Source organism: Barbus barbus, assembly GCF_936440315.1.
Source record: "Barbus barbus genome assembly, chromosome: 46".
Lineage (NCBI taxonomy): Eukaryota > Metazoa > Chordata > Actinopteri > Cypriniformes > Cyprinidae > Barbus > Barbus barbus.
In genome coordinates, this window is record NC_136724.1 from 11,115,499 (window position 1) to 11,131,656 (window position 16,158).

Consider the following 16,158-nt stretch of genomic DNA (forward strand, 5'->3'; position numbering starts at 1 on the left):
GATTATTAGGGTCAAAGTTCACATATTTTTCTGCTTTAGTCAGACATATTCATGTGAAGGACATTTTTAAACTAATGTTGCAATAAATTATCAGTGTTAATTACAATCCCAGCCTATTTTCTGAATTTGTATTTGTAACATTTATGTAGAATTAAATGTTTTTTTACCCTGCTGTTTTGTTTTTACCTGGTATCATAGACGACAGCCAAATAATAAAGTAATTATTTTATTACAAAATGTTTTAAATCTCAGCTCATGTTTTAACAAGTTTCCATGATGCCAACCAAATCTACTTCATTCAGAAGATTTGCGTAAAACAACAGTGCCATCTTGTGTTATTTTTATGGTAGTAAATGAACTACTAACAGAAAACTGACCAGAAGCAAGGTGCTATTTCTGGTTTGTGTGGAATTATGCTACCATTCAAAAGTTTGGACTCAGTAAGATTTTTTTTTTTTTTTTAAGAAATTAATGTTTTTATTCAAAAAGGATGCATTGATCAAATTATCAAAGTGACAGTACTATTGATCTTTCTAATTATCAAATTATCCTGAAAAAACAGTTTCTACAAAAATATAAGGCCACACAATTATTTTCAACACTGATAATAATAAGAAATGTTTCTTAAGCACAAATCAGCAAATTAGAATTGTGACACCAAAGACGGGAGTAATGATCAAATATATTACAGGAATAAATTACAGTTTAATATATATATATATATATATATATATATAAACAGTCATTTAAATTGTATTAATATTTCACAAATGACTGTTTTTACTGTTTTTAATGTCTTGGTGAGTGGCATGCATTCATTGTTAAACTTCATTTAAAAATATTTTAAAGTATCTTATGACCCCAGACTTTTTATGATCATTTACAAAAAAAAAAAAACCCCTTTCAGTAACCACAAACTTAAAGTAGGAATGCATATTATAACTTCATGCTAAACAATTGTGAACAGTTGCATTGATTTGAGGAGTTACCCAACAGACTCTATTCAAGCCCTTTTGATAAAAAATCACAAGTTCTGTCATTATTCATCACTTTAGGACTGTAAATTGGACATATGGGAGAGGGTGACATAAACTGAAGGCAAAAATTGGCAGTAGAAAGCTTATTCATCATTTTTACAAGTTCAATGAAGTCGTGGCCTAATGGTTAGAAAGTCGGATTTGTAATCCAAAGGTTGCAGGTTCGAGTCTCGGGCCGGCAGGGATTGTAGGTGGGGGGAGTGAATGTCCAGAGCTCTCTCCACCCTCAATACCACGACTGAGGTGCCCTTGAGCAAGGCACCGAACCCCCAACTGCTCCCTGGGCGCCGCAGCATAAATGGCTGCCCACTGCTCCGGGTGTGTGTTCACGGTGTGTGTGTGTTCACTGCTGTGTGTGTGCACTATGGATGGGTTAAATGCAGAGCACAAATTCCGAGTATGGGTCACCATACTTGGCAGTATGTCACTTCACTTTTTTTTTTCACTTCACATGTTATAACAGTTAAACATACATCATTCACACTTTATCAATTCCAACATAAATATCTATAAATATGTACCTTTTTGTTAATCAAGTTCATTAGTTTATGAGCGACACTATATTTGCAAAAAATGCTGTAAGCGTGTTGTTTTTGGCTCATGTGCCATTCCATCTATTTCGTCCATTCCATCTACTTTGATTTCCTCTCTGCCAGGTCCACGAGGGTGCAGGAGGCTGTAATAAAGTCCCAGGAAACCCAGGCCCATTAAATTTGACACTGATATAAAAAATATAATTGGCAGGAAGTAGTCAGTCCGTTTAGATTCCGGTTTGAGCAGAAACAACAAAATGGGTGCAGCAAGGTTCTGACACACATTGAGAATGTAATACAGTGTCATGTGAACTCTGGTGTTCTCTCCTTTAATGTTAAAGAAGGTAAAAATGAGAATAACTCCAACAACGGCTCGATAAAGATGTTCGAGGGCTCGTGACGTGCAGAAGCTGGTCTCCTCCAAGAATGCCCAGATGGTTCCCAACAGCCATATGCAGGCCATTGCTACAGTATTGAAGGTGGAGAGCATGATGAAGAGCGTGAGGCTGAGGATTCGAGGGGTGATGGTAAAGATTTTGTAGGACAGATATATGACCGCTGGGATTCCAGAAGGCATGTTGTTAAGGTGAGTTAGAGATTGCCGTAAACAGCGACGATAGTCTACCGTGGCCCAGGCTATGGTGAGAAAAGACAGGGCCATGCTGATGTCTTAAAAAAAAAGAAAAGAATTTTAAATAACAAATCAGTCTGATTATTGGTCAAAATAATTGGCCTACTACATTCATATTTGGGCACAAAGTGACCCTTAAATTCATAAGGCTCAGTTAAAAATACACTTTCAAGCAAACATTTTAATATAATATTTTTTTAGGTTTTAAATGATATATCTGCTATTATTATTATTTAAAATGAATTAAAACATACACTATCATTCAAAAGTATGGGGTTGGTAAAAACTTTTATGCTTTTCAAAGAAGACAACATTTTATTTGATGAAAAATACAGTTCAAAACAGTAATATAGTGAAATATCATTATAATTTAGAATAACAGTTCCTTTGGAAGTTATTCTTAACACTTCTTATATTTGAGTGAGTTTGTTATAAATGTCTTCAATGTCAATTTTGCCCATTTTAAAGCTGAATACATCTATTAGTTTCTTTAAAAAAAAAAAATTGTAGTGTATTTGTCAGAATTCTTATTCTTCTGATAAATCATGACTAGATTTATGTGCAGATGTGCATGTAGCGATTGTATCTGTGCAGGACTCACATTGCAGATTAGAGCGATGGTTGTGTTCCAGTATGATATAAGCCTGCAGAATGAGTTGAGGAATGCTCTCCAGGAACGTCTCAAACATGCGGAGCATGCTAAGATCGGTAGCAAGACCGATAATCTGTGACTGCTCTTTCTGTGACGAACGCAGGGCTTTACAACTCTTCTTCAGGAGATGGAGATACCTTAGAATAACAGATAGGCCAAAAATAAATAAAAATAATTAATTAATGAGTAGCCTAACCAAATGTGTGAATGTTACATTTTCATTTGTTTTCCTCCTCATTTCAAAGCATGGGTTCTCAACTCTGACCCTGAAAGGTCCACTTGCAGAATTTAGCTTCAACCCTAATCAAATACACCTGAACAAGCTGATGTTCTTCAGGATCACTAGAAAGTTACAGGCAGGTGAGTTTGATCAAGGCTGGAGCTAAACTCAGCAGGAGACTGGAACCCAAGGGCCAGATTTGGGTATGCCTGCTTAAAAGAGACATTTCTTAATTTAATTTAAGAGACAAGTCTTAATTATTTATTATATTAAACCTGTATGTCTTTCTTTTTTTCTGTGACACACAAAAGCAGACAAAAAATGCATCTTTTTGTCCCCATACAATAAAAGTCAAATGTTTTGGACCCCACTGACTTTCATTGTATAGACAAAAACTTTTTTTTCCCCACAGAATAAAGAAAGTCACACAGGTTTGGAATGACATGAGGGTGAGTAAATGATGACAGAATTTTTATTTTGGATGAACTATCATTTTAATATTTGAAATATTAGGTCATCACATTTCAAATCGATTCAAATGATAAATTAGCATTACGTTACCTTGTAAAAATGCCTATCTGCAGTACATGTATCCCGATCAGATGGCAAGTGGACAGACCCATGCCATCATCTTCATAATTTTCCTTGTCATCTTTGAACCATGCATAGCTGAATGCCTGTATGCATACAGATCCAGCCAGAACAAACACAAGAGTCAGAATGGCCCAGGTGAGATGTCCACCTCTGAAGTACTGCACAGATAACATGAAGTCTGATCCAGTGTCTCCTAAATGAAAAAGGAATCCAAAAACTGTGCATAGCCACCGAAACCAAGTAAGTTTCTCTCCAGATGTCATGATTATGATTTATGGCGTTTGATGAACGCTTATGGCAGAATTGTCTGGTTAATGCTGAATATGTAGACAGACATTTGGTTCCTTTAGACCAGAACAGCTGGTTAACTTGTTCTCCTCATGTCTTTATCCAACCTGTATTGAATGATAGAATATATGGACATCAATACATTGCAGAATAATTTACAGCATGCATTTGTGAATTAATAAATTATTTTTTGTAATGTTTGTATTGATGCAGTTCTTTAAGTGTTCATTACTTTCACATTATCTGAATGTATTTCTATCATCTATTTACGTTCTGGACTTTGTCCAGTACAAGTCACTGCACAATGAAAAGGAAAGGAAAGGGGTGTGTGGCCAAGTATGGTGACCCATACTCAGAATTTGTGCTCTGCATTTAACCCATCCAAGTGTACACACAGTAGTGAACATACACCCAGAGCAGTGGGCAGCCATTGCTGCGGCACCTGGGGAGCAGTTGGGGATTCGGTGCCTTGCTCAAGGGTCTCACCTCAGTCGTGGTATTGAGGGTGGAGAGAGTGTTGGTTATTCACTCCCCCCACCTACAATCCCTGCCGGACCTGAGACTCAAACCCATGACCTTTGGGCTACAAGTCCAACTGTCTATCCATTAGGCCACGACTGCCCATGATTAATGATTACGTAATGTGTACAAAATATGCACCTATTTTTAAAAACAATTGCCTATTTAATAATAGCCCCACATTTTCACTTGCACCCCCATAAAAACATAAAAAAAAACATAAAAATAAAATGTGCGTGTGTGAGACCCTGGACCACAAAACCAGTCATAATGGTTATTTTTTTTTAATTGAGATTTAAACATCATCTATATCTAGCTGAATAAATAGTCTTTCCATTGATGTATGGTTTGTTAGGATGGGACCATATTTGGCTGAGATACAACTATTTGAATATCTGGAATCTGAGGATGCAAAAATATCTATTGAGAAAATTACCTCTAAAGTTGTCCAAATGAAGTTCTTAGCAATGCCTATTACTAATCTAAAATTAAGTTTTGATATATTTAAGGTAGGAAATAAACAAAATATCTTCATGGAAAATGATCTTTACTTAATATCCTAATAAATTTTGGCATAAAAGAAAAATCTATAATTTTGACCCAAACAATGTATTGTTGGCTATTGCTACAAATATACCCATGCTACTTATGACTGGGTTTTTTTGGTCCATATATATATATAATAAGAGGCTAAGTTTATGCAACTGGTCCCAGGTCTATGTGCAATTTACATAATAAATGCAACAAGTTGTTAAGTACTATCATGGAAGTACATAAAACAAACATCATGGAAGTACATAAAACAAGTAATTACTGTTTTCGTGTTGGGAAGTAAATCTGACATTAGGACAAAATTCATTTGCTAAGTTTCATTATCCAGCAGTGAGCGATGATCATACAGTGAGTATGCTGTTGTTTTGAGATAAGCCATAAACTGTCACTTTACTATGCTCCCGGTGTAATATTAATTTTACATTTACTCTCAGTAACAGAGAGTAACAAGAACAAGTGTTCAAATTGTTAGAAGTAACATTCAGAACTTACCAGAGTTTCCATTCTTCTGCTTGCTCATATCAGCAGTGACGATGAGTCTCTAGTTTTGACCATATGATTTCTCATAATTCATATGACAGAGCAAACCACTCCCTTTCTGAACTAAACCTACAGTTACTGTGTGAAGTAATACACACACAAATACTTCTTTAGATATATACAAGGGCTGAACCAATGAGTAAATACAGCAGTCATTCATTCCCTGAGACTTTGAATACAGAAGAAATGTCTTTCATTCTCACAACTATAATATTCACAGTTTTCAATCTCCTCAGCCTTCCTATTCTTTCAAACCAGGAAATAACCGTACATTCTGGTCATTGCTGAGATCCCAATCTGAAACTACCACTTAACTACCATCTAACCACATGCTGGCAAAGAGCTGTGTTTATGTGTGTTTGGCTGTTGTTGGTGTGAACAAAAAAATGCTGCTTTACGTGTTTTACAGAGTGAAACAGAGTTCCAAATAACTGTACTTCATGTTAAGTCTTAAGTCTTTGGGGTCATTGAGTCTCTTTTGGTTGATTACATTCTCTTTGGTTTGTCATTGAAAGCTACTTTTCTCCATTTTTACTCTTGTTTAAGCACTTGATTCAGAATACACACCACAACACCATCTTACATTAGCAGGGCATCCACAATTAATGTTTGATCTCAGTGTGAGAACTGTTTTTATGAAAAGAATGAATAATATATAGTCAACCTATTAGAACGATGTGAGTGTGTGTGTGTGTGTGTGTGTGCATGTTTATGTGGTTTATGAGGACACAAATTTGTATAATGACATGGGTATGACAGAGGTATTACAATATGAAGGTGGTTTATGAGGACACTGCCTATGTCCCCTGAATTCAAAAGGCTTAAAAAACATACTAAATGGTGTTTTTTTGACAATCTAAAAATGCACAAAGTCTCCTGTGAGGGCTAAGTTTAGGTGTAGGGCAATAGCACACACAGTTTGTTCAGTATAAAAACCATTATGCCTATGGAGAGTCCCCATAAAACACAAAAACCAACATGTGTGTGTGTGTGTGTGTGTGTGTGTGCGTGTGTGAAAATATTAAGTTTTTAGTAACATTTAGTAACATTTGCGCACAAAAAGTAGCTTCATAGCTTCATAAAATTAAGGTTCAACCACTGATGAAAGTATGGTGACCCATACTCAGAATTCGTGCTCTGCATTTAACCCATCCACAGTGCACACACACCGTGAAAACACACCCGGAGCAGTGGGCAGCCATTTATGCTGCGGCGCCCAGGGAGCAGTTGGGGGTTCGGTGCCTTGCTCAAGGGCACCTCAGTCGTGGTATTGAGGGTGGAGAGAGCTCTGGACATTCACTCACCCCACCTACAATCCCTGCCGGCCTGTAAGACTCAAACTCGCAACCTTTGGATTACGAGTCCGACTCTCTTACCATTGGAGAGTGTCTTATGGCTTATCCTTACTACCTTTCTGGGCCTTGAACGTGGCAGTAGCGTTGCTGTTAATGCAGGGTGTGTGAACCAACATGAGGGTGAGTAATTAATGACAGAATTTTAATTTTCCTCCTTTCTATCCACTAAAAAGGGCCCTTGAACTCAAAATGAATAAAACGTCTCCTTTACTCCAGCCCAAAAGATGGCGCTGCCGCGTCTTTTGACAGTGTACAACTTCCTTAAATTGATGAAAGGGGAGGGAAGAAGAAAGACAGAGTTAAGACTGACGTGCCTGCCAGATAACAATAGTGGAGACGTGATCCTCATTCACCAAAAGTTCTCTCAACATCCACCAAGATGGGAATCCGAAAAAAGAGCAACAAGAACCCACCGGTGCTCAGCCACGAGTTTGTGATCCAGAACCATGCGGATATTGTGTCTTGTGTTGCTATGGTGTTTCTACTGGGTCTCATGTTTGAGGTAAGAAACCACTTTTGAATCAATTCATTCACTCTTATAGTTTTAAGAACAGTTAAATATGACAAATCAGCCTGATCGGTGTTTGTTTTTTGCTTTTTCTATAAGAAATCTAACGGGTGTTCTGTTATAGTCTCGTCCCTTTCACTTCCTTTAACAGCAGATAGAGCGGTTACTTTTTGGTTTTGCCTTTAATCTGCAGCATTTTTCAATCCTATTGCATATTTATCATTCATATAAATGATTCTTTTCGAGTACGTTAGGTTTTACGCTCAGGCGTAGGCGCTAATTGCTTACTGCATTCAAATAGTTGGTAATGTTGATTCACACACATGATGCATGAGAGCGAGAGAGGAATTCTCTATGAAGCGATTAAAGGAACTTTTAAACGCGCGAGATAAAAAAAAAAAAAAATCTTTTTTCGAATTTATTAAATTTAAAGGAGTGTTGAACGGAATAACAGAATTGATTTGTAAAGCTGATTACGTAACGTTGGAGCTGCACTGATACTTTTACGCACAAATTAAGTGTTACGTGGCAATCGGAGAATGACTGAGCGCTGTCACCGGTGCACAGCGGCAGCAGGGTCACGATTTTTGTTGCCAAAATGCTTTTACTGATAGCAACCTAATGATTTTACACACTCCGCCCTCGCTAGGAAAGCGAGTTTGCACAACCGTTAGATTTGAACGATAGTTTGCTAAATATCAGCTGCAGTGCTGGTGCATCATGGGAAATGAAGTTTACACTACTGGAAAATATGTTTTGCTCTTAATGGGCATTTCTAAACAGATTTATCTGAAAAAAAAATGTATCTTTTTATATATATATATATATATATATATATATATATATATAAGTATAAATTTTATATCTTGAAAAAAATGTGTTTGATAAAAACTGATTATAATTAGTATATACCATTCACTTAGGGAAAAATATGCTCAAAAATATAACTGTCATTTACTTGCCCTCATGTTGCTTAAAATCTGCATGGCTTATTTTCTAACACCATTCATTTGCATTGTAAACCTTATTTTATATACAGTGGAAGTGAATGGTGACAATCTGGCTGCCATTCTCTGCCAAAGTTTTCATTTTGAGATGAACTATTGACTGAATTTTCATATTTCTTTCCATGTAGATTACATCGAAGGTAGCGGTTTTGTTCATAACTGTGCAATACAATGTAACGATTCCAGCAAATGGTAAGTATGTGACACTTTTTATATATTATATAAATAAATAAATATATATATATATATATATATATATATATATATATATATATATATATATATATATATATATATATATATATATATATCTGCACTCCAGTTTCTTTTGGTCTGTTTGAGTATTAATTTTTTTTTTCTATTTTTAATATTTTCTGTAACATTGTTATTTTTGTTTTAATTAAAACACCTCAAAACTATCAGGATGTTTTTGTTCTAACAAGTTTTTGTCCAACAGCTCTACTAATGATGTTTATAAGTGAGCTGATAATTGATGCCTCTGACACTTACTGTGACCGTTTATAAGAACGAGCTTGATAATGTAAAAAAAACCCACCTCTTTTTGTTGTATCATGATTCTCTCTTCTTATTTTGTAAGAATAATGCTCACTTCCAAAGTAAGGTGTAAGATCAAGTGCATTGGTTCTGTTATCCATTATCAAACCAGTTCTATCTATACTTAATTAAATCAAGAAGTTACCATACTTGGCCATGTTGAGTGTGCAATCATGCAATTTAGCATTTAACAAGACGGCATTATGATAATTTTTATGCTTACGTCTTGTTTGTATCATGGATTTTAGGAGGTCCAGAGGAAACCGCAGTGAATTACTTCCATTACGGTCTGAAAGATATGGCCACTGTCTTCTTCTACATGTTAGTTGCCATTATCATGCACGCCATTATTCAGGAATACGTGCTAGATGTAAGTATCCTGTATAAACTGAATAAACTTGCACCATTTTAGCTGAAACAACTAACGTTTGTCCATAAATGTTCACGTGTCTCTTAATAGTGTTTTGATTTGTTTTGCCATTTATTTGAATCCACGACTGTTCAGAAAATCAACAGGAAGATGCACTTCTCCAAAACCAAGCACAGCAAGTTCAATGAGTCGGGTCAGCTGAGTGCCTTCTACCTCTTCTCCTGCCTGTGGGGAGCCAGCATTGTTGTCTCTGTAAGAGCGTCACTACTCTGCTTCATATAAATATGAGCTTGTGTCCAGGTTGGTGTTTATAACGGTGTCTGGAAGATTCATTTGACTTATTCTGCTTCATCTGAAGGAGAACCTCCTGTCCGTTCCCGTCCTCCTTTGGGATGGTTACCCGCATACCCTTATGCCGTAAGTACAGCTGTCTGTGCTGCTGAGAAGTGCAGATGAATTTAGATGCATAGCATGTTTAAATTTTAAAATAATGTTGATTAATCAAGGGAAAGTGATGGTTGTTTTCAATGTGGGCCATGAAATGGTGGAGGTTCATATTCCATCTCACGTCACATCTGCCGATCTGCTGCATAAACACCCATAAGATACATCATCTTTGGTAAACTGATCTGCCAGGCTGGTTCGCATCGAGAAGACCGCTCAAAAGATTTCTCAAGACTCCTGATCAAATTATCTTGCATTAGTCTACCTCTAATTCTCTCTCCTGATTTTTGTAGACCTACTGTATGTAATACACAGCTTGCAAATGCAGTTATCATTGATGTTTGACTTCCATGAGTCGTGGAGATGCTAAAGTTGTTGCTTGTCTTGGTTTAGGTTCCAGATGAAGTTCTACTACATCTGTCAGCTTGGTTACTGGCTTCATGTTATCCCTGAGCTCTACTTCCAGAAGACCAAGAAAGTAAGCAAGCAAAGTGTTTGAGGATGCGCAGCATGCATTGAAAACCATATTCATGCATCCTGTTATTGTGACCGGGCTGATTTCCCTTTCCAGTGGCTTTGTTTATTAAACTTTTACTTTACGGGAAATTCAGTGAAGACATGACAATCACTGTGGACATTTTTGGATGCACATACATGGAACTGTTCTAGGGAATAGTGTGTATTTGGATGTTTTGGTGAATGTTGCATGTTGTTTTATTTTTCAGGAGGACATTCCTCGTCAGCTTGTTTATATCAGCCTTTACCTGGTCCACATCACAGGAGCCTACGTTCTGAAGTAAGCAGTGTTTATTAATCATCATAAACATTTGTCAGTGCACACATTTTTTACTACAACATAAATGTTCACTTGATCATTAAATCTAATTGATCCAGAATCCTGCTCTAAATACTCTACCTCTCAAAAAAATTAGAGGCCAGTTTTATATTCAATAAATGAGCACATTAAATTGATAAAAAGTTATGATAAAGAGATTTATAATGTTACAAAAGCTTTCTATTTCACTTTCCAATAAATGAGACTTTCTATTCATCAAAAAATCCTGAAAAGTCTCATGGTTTCTACAAAAAATTAAGCAACATTTTCAACATTGATGACCAAATCAGTATATTAGAATGATTTCTGAAGGATCATGTGACACTGAAGACTGGAGTAATGACTGCTGAAAATTCACCTTTGCCATCAGTCATAAATTGTTTTAAAGGGGTCATATGATGCGATTTCAAGTTTTCCTTTCTCTTTGGAGTGTTACAAGCTGATTGCAAAAGTTGCAAAGACTAAAGTCTCAAAACCAAAGAGATATTCTTTATAAAAGTTAAGACTCTGCCACGCACCCCTAAAACGGCTCATTCAAACACGCCCCCACATGTCTAAGTCACGATGTGGAAATATTTGTGTAATGCTGCCCAAATGTTCACGCAAATAAAGAAAGTGTACTTTCAGTAACCGCAGTAGTGTTGATGCAGACATGTCAGGGAGACGTTGTGTTTCTAGGCGAAAGCAAAAGCACTTTTTGGCTTTCCGAAAGTAGATGCATTTAGGAATCATTAAGATTACTTGCAACAGAACAGCACAACCCAGATGTTATCACAACACATTTTATGGACGACAGTTTTGTGAACCTAGGAGAGGAGGTAATTCTGACTTTGCTATGACAATCCGGCGCTTCTGAATCAGCGACTGGAAGTATGTTTTATTAGTTTAAGTATTTGCTATTGACTTTCAAATGTGGAGTTTTGCGCGTCGTGTGTGAGAGAGGGAGAGACAGGGTCACATCACAGTGGAGTCAGCATTCTTAATCACCGGTTGCGTACTGCAAATACATACAAGCATCACTGTGTCTGTCACGTGACTCTGTTCCCCTTTCGGGCTTGAACTGATGGTAAAACTAAGGACATTATTAACTGTCTTTATATTTACTTTGAAAGCTGAAGCTTGCGATTATTGTAAGGGGCGTTACATTTCTGACATGTGCTTGTGGTGTTCGGCAAATCACAATGCACTGGGTCAATTGGCCAATCAGAGCAGACTGTGCTTGTCGGAAAGGAGGGGCTGTGTAGAAAACGATGCGTTTGAGAGGCGGGGCATAGAGGAACTACAATAATGTACAGTATTTGAAAGAAGATTTTTCATAAATTTTTTGAACAAGCATGTCTACACATTGTTACACCAAATACACAAAATAATAATCTTTAAAATAGCATCATATGACCCCTTTAAAATATATTAAAATGGAAAACGATTGTTTTAAATTGATATTTCATAATCCTGTTTTTACTGTATTTCTGATCAAATAAATGCAGGCTTGGTGAGACGCCCCCCCTATGCATAATGATAGGAATTGACACTTTTAAAGACTAATACAGCATTTTCACTCATGTTTACACCATCAATGATGTGTTTTCCAGTCTGAACCGGTTGGGCCTGGTGTTGCTGGTTCTGCATTACTTTGTTGAGCTCCTCTTCCATGTATCCCGACTCATTTACTTCAGCAATGAAGACAGACAGACCGGGTGAGTGCTATTCATTACACAGACCAAGTCCGGTTAATAAACGCCTCCAATGACTTTTATTGTGCACAGGTAGATTGAATATTAGCACATTTCTTTGTTTTAAAACTCTGGAAAGGATGACTATTATGAAGCATTTTGTGTATGTTAACAGGTTTACAGTGTGGGCTGTTCTGTTTGTGCTGGGCCGGTTGTTGACTCTTTCCCTGTCTGTTCTCACTGTGGGCTTTGGGCTGGCCGGAGCAGAGAAACAGGGTCTGAACCTCACAGAGGGAAACTTTAATGTCATGGTTGTTCGGTAAGGAGGGTGAAATTCATCTTGTTATATTCCTTCATCATTGCAAAGGAAAAGAAGGAATAATTGAGCTCAATCATGCAAATGTCTTAAATCATTTTGGATTGCTCTTCAGCAATTGCCGTTTTGATTTCATTTTTCAAGAAGCAATTTTTAGCAACTTATAATAAACCAAGTGTCATGTGATATGTTTCAATTTCTGTAGAGTTTGGAAGGAGTAAATTCTGTTAAAATCAAATAGTTTGCACCATGCTGGTTTTGTGGTATGTGCAATTCTGTCCAAATCTGATTTGCACAGTTTAAGATTCAAGAGTTTTATTTGTCACATACACAATTATACAGAGTATAACCAGCAGTGAAATGTAGGTCAGGTCCGCTCCAAGGACAATGCAATTATAAAGTATACAAATATTAAGAGAAGAAAAGTAGAAAAAATAAATAAATAAATAAATAAATAAATAAAATAAAAGAATAAAATAAAAAGATAGATAAAAAATATAAATATAAATGTGCAGGTCAGTATGTTGTTGACTTAAATAGTACTAAGTTTAGTTTTGAAGTGTTTGGTTTTCAGTATAAAAGTGCAGAGTGAGAGATGGTAACACAGTTATGTAGCCAAAAAAAACCCTCTTGGCATCAAATATAAAAATTTGCTCTAGTGTCCCAAAATTTCCAGTTAGCCATCAAAGTCTCGACTCGTAATATGCATAATATATAATCACATTATAAAAGCTTTTCTACTTAAAGTGAGAGCCTTTTGCATGGACGTGATTCATTTAAACACCAGATGATGGAAAAGCAATGACGACCTTATGCTTTATTGTTGTTGGAGTTGTTTGTAATGGTACTCTGTTTCTCTCAGGGTGACTGTCCTGGCTGCAATATGCATCACTCAGGCTTTTATGATGTGGAAATTTATCAACTTCCAGCTGCGACGATGGAGAGAACACGCACAGACTCAGACCTTAAAGAAGAAATCCTCTTCTAAGAGCAAATCAAAGAAAGGTCAGTATTGCCCTCTTAAGATCAGTTTATATGTTTATTAAAATACCACATGCTATTCTAATGTTCCAGTTAGGGGGATGTTCCTCAGGGTTCCCCCCACACATCAGTATTTCTGATCGTAAATATTCAACATGTTGAATATTTACGATTCGCGATCGGGCCGCCTCCAATGTTTTTCCGAGCAGATTCAGTCACTCTTAACACACCTCACACCACAGGAAAATCTGATAAGATAATCTCTAGAACCACCAAGATAATTGGGACATTACTTAGGATTGTTGGAAGGGGAGAAATTGGCCCAAAATCAGCTCTGTTATCTTGTGGTGTGTACCCAGCATAAGCAATAAAGTACTTAAGGCTGTACTGTTTTGTGAATATAGAGTTGTTTTTAAAGCATATTGCTTTTATTAAGCAAGATCATTAAAGGGATAATTCACCTAAAAATTTACTCGCCCTCAAGTTGTTTCAAGCCTGTATGAATTTCTTTCAGCTACTGAACACAAAGGTAGATATTTTGAGGAATTTTGTTATGCAAACTTCCATTGTATGGAAAAAATACTATGAAAGTCGATGGCTACCGTCAAGTCTTAGGTTACCAACATTCTGCAAAATACCTTATGTGGTCAGCAAAAGAAAGAAACTCATTTTAGGAACAAGAGGAAGGTGAGTAAATGGTGACCATTTTCATTTTTGGATGACTAACTTTTAGTGGCGTCTTTCTACCTAGAGATGCACTACAGGTGAAAAGTTTTTTTTTTTTTAGAATTTTGAAAGATGCTGCTCATCCAGATGCATATATTAATTTATGTATATAAGCGTAAAAACAGTAGTATTGTGAAAAATGATTACAATGTGACTTGAAGTCCAAGTAATGGTAACTCGTACTCAATTTGTCCTCCATATTTAACCCATCCAAGTTTGTGCAGTGAATAGTACACAGAGACACAGCGGTGCCCGAGGAGCACTTGGGGTTTAAATGCCTTCCTCAAGGGCACCTCAGATGTGGGTATTGAGTGTGGCAGAGAACGCTGTTCAGTCAGTTCCCCCACCGACATTTCCTGCCAGTTTTGAGACTCAAACCTGCAACCTTCGGGTTACAAGTCTCTATGACTCTCTAACCATCAGGCCACAACTGTCCCTATTTAAAAGAACTTTTGAAAAATCAGCTTTGCCACCACAAAAATAAATAACATTTTAAATATATTAAAATAGGAATAACATGTATTAAATTGTAATTATTTCTGCTGAGTAGAAGATACTTTTTTCCCAAACCTTTCACCAATAGTAACACTTCAGGTATCTAGACTACAAAATCACTTACGTCAAGCATCTTGTCATTTGTATTTTCACAGCCAATGGTGTGAACGGATCTGTTGGTGCCAGTGGAGCAGATTCCCCAAGATCGAGGAAGGAGAAATCATCATAAAGTGCTCTTGGTTCCAACTTCTGCCCTGGCTGAAATCAGCCTGATCATTCCTCTCCCTCCTATCTGTCCCCTTTTCCCTTTCCCCTCTTGTTTATCTGAAAAAAAAAAAAAAAAAAACTTTCAATATGGCAACTTCCTCATCCTGCTCCTTGCTCCTGTAGGATGCCGAATGCTGTATTTCATGAAGCCATCCAACTATTATGTGAGAAAGTGGATTGGGGGATTTTGGAGGGGTTCTTTTTATTCCCCCCTTTATATTTGTTTCCTTATTCTGAAGGTCCGTATGCTTTTTGCTTTATTTGCTTAATGCTGCAATCCCAAATCTACGATCCAGCCATACCTACAAAGAAAACATGAAAGCTGTGAGGAAAATGTAACTTATTTTTTACAAGTGCCTAACCATACATCTTTTTTGGCAGATCAGAGAGGAATAATTCAGTATTTTAGCTTGAGTTTGAAATCAGGGTTGTATTTAAAGTTCTCTAGACGCTCATGGTTTTTGTTGATTCTATCCTATGCATTTAGAACCACGTCTAATGTCTCTTCATTTGTATCGTTGTATAAACACTGTCACATTTTTTCATTAGAAAAAAATATCACAAGCAAATTGTTCATTTGATGCCTTTTTTAATGAATTCCATTTGTTGCGATGTGCTATATAATTGGTCAAGGTAAGCAAAAAGTGTAATGCTCCACAAATTGTTAAATTAGCAAAGGATGATGAACAAAAGCTATGTGCTTTTGATTGGTCAGTTGATTATACCTTTTATTCTTGAACTTGGCAAATCCGACTTTGCTGTTATTTAATAATTCATACGTAATTCTCAAATGAAATGCGGTTTAAAAAGCAGACTGAAAACTTCAAGCTCCAAGAGGTGATTTTCCTTAATATTGGTTTGACCATGTAGTGGCGCTGTTCGCCAAGAGTTTTCTTTAATCGTAATCACAGTCATATTTAATGGTTTCGCAAGTCACTCTGCGCGTATGTTGTGCGTATTTTTCATTAGCAGAAGTATAAAATATGAAACCAAAATAACATTTCTATTAATGCTTTCCTGAACTGATAGTGCAGTCTTTCGGGACATAATGTTGCGACAA

The 16,158-nt window shown here is 36.6% G+C and overlaps 2 protein-coding genes across 2 annotated transcripts; one reads left to right on the forward strand and one right to left on the reverse strand.

Moving 5' to 3' along the window:
- Positions 1 to 1,595: 1,595 nt before the first annotated feature.
- LOC306865013 (XK-related protein 9-like) lies at positions 1,596 to 5,825 on the reverse strand (the record flags this gene model as incomplete). The annotated part of the gene is made up of 4 exons (XM_079409341.1): positions 5,519 to 5,825; positions 3,635 to 4,062; positions 2,803 to 2,990; positions 1,596 to 2,239 (listed from the first exon to the last, which is right to left on the reverse strand). The coding sequence occupies exons 2-4, from the start codon at positions 3,928 to 3,930 to the stop codon at positions 1,596 to 1,598; spliced, it is 1,128 nt and encodes a 375-aa protein (XP_079265467.1). The 5' UTR covers positions 3,931 to 4,062; positions 5,519 to 5,825.
- A 1,343-nt stretch (positions 5,826 to 7,168) lies between these two features.
- Positions 7,169 to 15,835, forward strand: LOC306864964 (translocating chain-associated membrane protein 1-like 1). The gene is made up of 11 exons (XM_079409286.1): positions 7,169 to 7,423; positions 8,565 to 8,628; positions 9,240 to 9,361; positions 9,497 to 9,613; positions 9,720 to 9,778; positions 10,199 to 10,283; positions 10,531 to 10,601; positions 12,233 to 12,337; positions 12,489 to 12,632; positions 13,492 to 13,634; positions 14,987 to 15,835. The coding sequence occupies exons 1-11, from the start codon at positions 7,301 to 7,303 to the stop codon at positions 15,058 to 15,060; spliced, it is 1,107 nt and encodes a 368-aa protein (XP_079265412.1). The 5' UTR covers positions 7,169 to 7,300; the 3' UTR covers positions 15,061 to 15,835.
- The last annotated feature ends 323 nt before the right edge of the window (positions 15,836 to 16,158 follow it).